Raw genomic sequence first — 6990 nt, 5'->3', positions numbered from 1 at the left:
ATTTAGTACCCATCCATGTTTGCATTTGGGAATCATTAATTAGAAAATTACCATATTTTGAACAAATTTTGAATTTTTCAATTCCCTCCCAAACACAAATGGTTCATTTCAAATTTGGTAGAAAAATGAAATAGGTAGAATTGTCCAAATGGAATATTTGCAAATAAAAATAGGTAGAATTGTCCAAATGGAAGATTTACCTTGGCCAAGTATCTGACATATTCGGACAGTGACCTGTTATTTTTCAGTAGCCGTTTTACTTTCTCTTTTAACTTAAATGGTTACTTAACCCAATTTCATTTTCTCTCTCTCATTTGTTTCTCATTGATTCTTCTTTGTTCATGGTGATTGGTAAGTAAGAGTTTGTGTATCTTATTTTGTTTGTTGAATGTCCTCACTCTATCCCTTTTTTCTTCTTCTTTTTTGTTAACTTACCCATCTCTATCTCTGTTAAAATATACAACATTTTAGGTTTTTTTTCCTTGACAGGTAAGTCAACATCAACAAAGGAGAACAAGATGATCCCAATAGGATTACCACCAAAGTCTCCTGCTCTGCCACAGCAGGAAACTCTTACCTTCATCCCCACACCAGGCTTGGAAAAACTATGCCCGGGTCCATCATCTTGGCTTAATCTTGAAGGTCCCGCCGCAAATAACATCCAATCTGGCAGCCCTACCCACCGTCGATTTTCCAGTGATTCTGTAGCTTTGTTCGGTCGATCTGATTTCTTATCTATCAACGGTGATTATGGTGGTCACATCAACTTAGTTGATGCCACTGAGACTCCCTTTGGTAATGGATCCACTAATATTGTGGAGGAGAATTCAGCCCTACCCATGGCCATGGACAGAACTGAAGCAGATGAACGAGAACAAAAGAGAATGAAACGGTGAAGAAATTTAACCTATACAAACATAATTTTTTATAATCGTCATAATTCAGATTAGCTTTGTGCATATTGATTGATTTACTATACGAGCTATAATTTAAATTTCGTTGAAGGAACGTGAACTAAGAAATAAATGCCAGAAGTTAAAAAAGGATATCTTGAGCACTTGTAATAATAGGGTGTATCGATACTTGTGGTATAGTAGATATTGATGTTTTCACATAAGCGATCGTACTCAATTTGATGGAATTGTTTGATTTGAAAGAGATTTTTTATAATTCTTTTGAGTGAGGGGTTATTTCATGTTTTCGTCCATTCGAAGAAACAAAAACACGTATTTGATAGAATTGTAACCATAGACTACGACTCTCTAATCGAAATGCATACTTTTGTCTCATACATTGTGGGGATTGTTCTCTTGGAATCTTAACATGCACAAAACAAAAAGAACTTCCTATTTTCCCGTACATTCGTTTCTATTTCTAATGATTTGTGTTTTATTACTTACTGAAAATGTTCTCAAAACTAATTATTAATTTTTTGAAAATATTTTTTTTTCCTGTTGTAGAAAAATTTCAAATCGAATATCAGCACAAAAGTCTCGTATGAAGAAGTTAGAATACAAGGCGGAACTTGAAAGAACTCTAAGTTCTTTGGAGGTATAAAATAAACTCATGATTAGTGAATTATAATCTTAAGTTTTCCCTATATTGACTTTGATTTGGTTATATTTTTGCTAATCTTTTAAAATGTCATCGCAGACACAAGTTAAGTTGCTTGGTCCTCAAGTTTATCATTTCGATCACAAGCGTACGCTCCTAAGGACGGAAAATAACTTCTTGAAAGAAAGATTGGCTCACATGACTAGTCAAAAACTAATCCTCGAAGGTAATTTTTCACTCTTTACACATATATTTATATATCACATATATCAGTAGGATGTCTGGTTACAACATAATTTTTGTCGTCCTATAATCATGATTTCGCTCTGCATATACATATTTTACGTATCTGTTAAATATACGATTATAATTGTGTCATGATACTCACAAACAATTTTTACGTGGTCTTTATAATATTAAAGTTTGCCTTAAAAGCATTTTTACCAATATTATTATTTAACGGATGTTTCGTGATGGTAATATCTAGTTAAATTGAAGCCAATAAATAACCTAACGACAACGTTGGCTTCTCGTACTAAACCGATCTCAACAAATAAAGCAGGTATTGTGTTGGGAAAACTAATTAACCATCAGTATATTTGTATATCGATGGAACATAAAGTAGTCCACGCGCCCTAACAAAAATCTAGGGCTGGAGTAAGGGATGTTCACAATAGTTGTATGGGTTAATTTCGTTCTGGCTTCCAATCTGTGTTCAATAGGACATTTGACCCCATACACGTCTTATATTTAGTTTTGGCCTCCTGAACCCAATTTTCCTTTTTGGTATTTTTCTGAAAGTACCCTTGTTGTGTTCTTTTAATTTTGGTTAATTTTTAATTCGTCCACTTCAACTCTTTTAGAGCATCTCCAATGCAAAACTCAAAAAAATCTCCATTAATCATATGTGTCAAGTTCCAATTGAGATTCTCACTCTTACGTGGCGTTAATAGAGATCTTCAATTTTTTGTTGTCTCCAATGCGAAACTCTAAACTTATCTTATTTACTTATGTGGCATAGTTATTTTTGTAAATAAATAATTAGTTATTTTAGAAAATATAGAAGACTTGATTTCTATTGGCTGAAAATCAAATATTGATGAGTTGGACAATTAGAGATATCTCAAGATGACACTCTAGAAATAGAGTGTCCTATTGAGATATCTCTATTCCACTCTCGACACGTCATCTTAGAGATCCAAATAGAGTGTTGCATTGGAGATGATTTTTAAGAAAAAGCTCTAAAAATCCTACATGGCACTCGAGTTTTCTAAGATTGAGTGTTGCATTGGAGATGCTCTTATCTCTTTTGTTATCACTTCTCTCACTTCACATCATCAAACTCTTTTCTGGAAGGAAGAGGAGGAGAAGATGAAGAACAAGTGAGGTGGACGGAAGTGAGGGTTTAATGATGTGAACGAGAGAAAAAGAGTCCTCCATATCGAATCTTATTGTATAATTGTTGTGTTATCTTTATATTAATAGCTTAATTTTCTATCCATTAACGCGATTTACTTCTTTTGCATGAATGTATGTAGCTGAGATCCATTCAAGGAAAGTAGAAGCAGATAGGCTGAATCTTATCTATCAACAACAACAACAACAAAAACTGCTTCAGTATCAGCTAGCATACCCAGGTGCTATCGAACCCGAGCAGTGGCAGCAGCCACATCAGGAACCCGGGCAGTGGCAGCAGCCACATCAGGAACCCGGGCAGTGGCAGCAGCCACATCAGGAACCCGGGCAGTGGCAGCAGCCACATCAAGAACCCGGGCAGTGGCAGCAGCCACATCAGGAACCTGGGCAGTGGCAGCAGCCACATCAGGAGCAGTAGAACACCAACATGAACAAGATCAAAGAGTAAAACGGTTTAAATGCATTCTTGTTTTTGAATTTAGATACTCCATTGAATTTTGTTTGGATTTGATGACTATTAGGTTTTGATTTCCATTTAGGTCTATCTTTGACTTGTGAAAAACTCATTTAGGTGTTTGTTTTTGCTTGTTGTGTTGTTTACTTGTGGAATTCTTTTCAGATAAAAAGAGACCAATTTGGGTTATTATTGGTATTATTATAGTCTTTCATGCATAAACAGTGAACCATGGGTAGAAATATATAGCTAAAAGGGGTGCAATTGAACATTTTCTAAGGTTTTTATCTAGTCTTATTTCATAATAGCACCCGATTTAAATATAGTTTGTATATCATCAATTATCGAATTAGTTAAGTTAGAAATCTTTAGAGCATTTTCAATGAGACTATTAGACAATAAGGATCCAGATGGATCGAGATCCGAATATAACAAATATTAACCGTCCATGAAGATTTAGAAGGTATTATTTAATTATCTTGTATTTATCCTAGATAGAGTCTTAGGAAGCTAAGATACCCAAGTCACTCTATAAATACAAGTGACCTCTATGTATTTTAGATTATTGAGTTACATTGAGTCATGGAGTCATCGAGTTTATCGAGTTGTAACCAATCAATCCCATGATTGTGGAGATAATATAATACAACTATTAATGGCTTTCTCCGTAGATGTAGGTCGTGATCCTCCGACCGAACCACGTAAACTATTGTGTTCTTTATTTTAATTTATATCTCATCGTGAACTTTCATAGAGACATTTAAGAAAAAATCTTACGGGCGTAGTTTTCAAGTTTCAGTTAAGATTTTTTTTTATTGGGAAGATAGAGACACTATAAATTATTTGTTTATCTAACGAAAATCTCTAAAATAACTTTATGTGATACTCATGTCCTGTGTCCCTTTTAAATTTAATAGGAAAAATGTAGTTAAACAAAAATATTTTCTATTGATTTAAATTTTAAAATTTTATGAGGTGACACTTCGAGAAATTTAAAACTCTCGACCTAACAATTTCTTGGACTCAAAATAAAGTGATGGCCGATAAATTATCTTGTGGGGGTAGAAGGAGGGTTCCCTTTTCACCTGTGAAGAGGGATTTTACCCCACCGGGCAGTAAAGGAGAAACCCCTTTCTTTGTGGGATGGGGATAACCTCTTAGTTTGTGAAAAGGTAAATCACCATTCCTATCGGCCGACAAAGGAGAAGAGTCTCCTTTGTTGGATTTTAGATAAAGAAGAGGGTTATTTCCTACATGGCCCCCAACTTTATGACCTGCTTCCTGTCTGACCCCGTACTTTAGTAATAATTTTCGTATGACCTCTTTTTTTCGTTATCTTTAACTTTCCGTTACTCTCTCTCCTCCATCTCATGTTCTCTTTCTGCCACATCATTTCAACACGTCACATCATCGTCTTCACCGGCAGTGGTCACCGGCCAAATTTCCGGTCGGCGACCTTCAAACTTTTTTTCTCTCTCTCTAAAATTTTCTTTTCATTCCTCTCTCTCTCTAGATCTGTTCTAGAGAGAGAGAGGAATGAAATACTTTTTTAGAGAGAGAAAAAAAAATTTGAAGGTCGCCGGTCGGCGACCTCTGCCGGCAAAGACGATGATGTGGCGTGTTGAAATGATGTGGTAGAGAGAGAAAATGAGATGGAAGAGAGAGAGAGTAACGTAAAGTTAAAGATAACGAAAAAATGGGGTCATATGAGAATTATTGCTAAAGTAGGGGGCCAGGCAGGAAGCTGGTCACAAAGTTGGGGGTCATTTAGGAAATAACCCTAAAGAAGAAAAAGGGGGAAGAAAAGGATGGAGAGATAAAAATAAGAGTCCATGGGTATATAGACCAAAATCATTTTCATAATAGGTATATAGACCAATCTTCCCAAAATATGGACATTTAGTCCTTTTACAATAAGGGCATAAATAACTCATACTTTATTGATAAATACCCTCCATGTCCCTCGTCTAAAAAATCCGGGGTTGTTAAATTTCGGAATGAATCCGGAAAGTTTCCCAAACCTAGGGGCGTGATTTGGGGGAGATATTTAGGTTACAAACTGAAAAGATTTAATAGGAAGTAACGGATCAAGGATATTTTCCAAAACAGATTTTTCAAAACAGATTTGGAAAACGAATATTTTCCAAAACAGATTTTCTCTCTCATCCTTTCAGATTTGGAAACCAAATCTATATATCACTTTCTCTCACTTAATTTTCAGATTTGGAAAAAGTATATTTTCTGAGATCAATTAGCGTGATTTGGGGGTTAATATTCAAAACATATATATCAACTTTCTCTCACTTAACTTTCATTTTTTACTCATACATAAACACACATCGAATACAAATTATGAAACAAGTTCGTAAATTATGTGTTATTTATGACGAGGAAACCATCATTTGTCATGTATACAACGTAATTTATCATATGCGTGTGTGTCATCCATTATGTACCATTGAATACTTAGATTATTTTCTATCATAAATTACTTGTTTTTTATGTCATGTTAGGAAATGTACCATTCAATCCATTATGTACCATTGAATACTTAGATTATCCATTATGTACCATAAATTATAATATCTTGTTAGGGAATGTAAATCTGAAATCATGTTTTTTGTTATAAAGTATGTGATTTATCATAAATTATGTATATTGTATAGTAAATAACACAACCTTTGTACGACTGAACGGAAATTTTATTGAACAATAATCTGTGTTTTATTGTAAATGAAAAGAACATAGTAGACTATGTAACTTAAAAACAAACTCCGTCAGAATGTTGCCCGAGCTCTCGATCCTTACTGTTTTTGGTCTTCCAAGTTTACTGCGAATCAAACATGGTAGTGTTTTTGACTCTTCATTAAATGTACATGGTTCATCGAAGTTAGGGGCAGGGTTTATATGTTCCTTGTAAGTCTTCACGTAAGACTCTGTTGTCCAAACAGGATCATAGAAACAATCTTCTTCATCGTAATTTATACTTATATGGTTTATGTGATGATTCTATAAGAAATTCCATCAGTGCTGGTTTACTACAAGAAAAAAAAAACATATGTATTAGTTAAAAAAAATTATAATCAAATTTACATACATTAATAATGAAACATTTAATAAAAAACAAATGAGATGGATCATAAATAACAGGTACAGATCAATAAATTATGTATAACGTATGGAAAAATACAATTGTTTATTAGGTTAAGAGAAGTTTTATATGCTTGTCATGGCCACTGTTCTGGTAAAAAAAGGACGTGTAATGTTGGATAAATTTTTCATACTTTACGAACCTTTGATCATTAATACGATCACGTGAAATGTATGCAAATTGTATCAGAAAGTATGGTAATTTATCGTAACGTAACTGTAATTTTTATTCTGTTACAAGAATCAGAAAGGATAAACATCAAGACATTATTATCAAATTTTATCAGAAAACATGAAAAGTTATCGTAAAATACCTGTACTTTATATTCTGTTATAGGAATAATTGTGGATAATCACAAAGATCAAGGACTGTACGGACAGATGATTCTGATCTGCAAAAAAAACAAAAAAAGAAG

At 33.9% G+C, this 6990-nt stretch overlaps 1 protein-coding gene across 1 annotated transcript; it reads left to right on the top strand.

Annotated features, from left to right (window-relative positions):
* The first annotated feature begins 244 nt into the window (after positions 1–244).
* On the top strand, positions 245–3613 carry LOC147565394 (uncharacterized). Its single transcript, XM_086667659.1, has 5 exons — positions 245–351; positions 490–892; positions 1461–1551; positions 1654–1780; positions 3093–3613. The coding sequence occupies exons 1-5, from the start codon at positions 342–344 to the stop codon at positions 3386–3388; spliced, it is 927 nt and encodes a 308-aa protein (XP_086523785.1). The 5' UTR covers positions 245–341; the 3' UTR covers positions 3389–3613.
* Positions 3614–6990: the final 3377 nt, after the last annotated feature.

The sequence above is a fragment of the Eschscholzia californica genome, unplaced genomic scaffold, assembly GCF_041429995.1.
Source record: "Eschscholzia californica isolate CP2 unplaced genomic scaffold, dmEscCali1.0.p SCAF_1, whole genome shotgun sequence".
Classification (NCBI taxonomy): Eukaryota; Viridiplantae; Streptophyta; class Magnoliopsida; order Ranunculales; family Papaveraceae; genus Eschscholzia; species Eschscholzia californica.
This window is presented reverse-complemented; position numbering and strand designations above follow the sequence as displayed.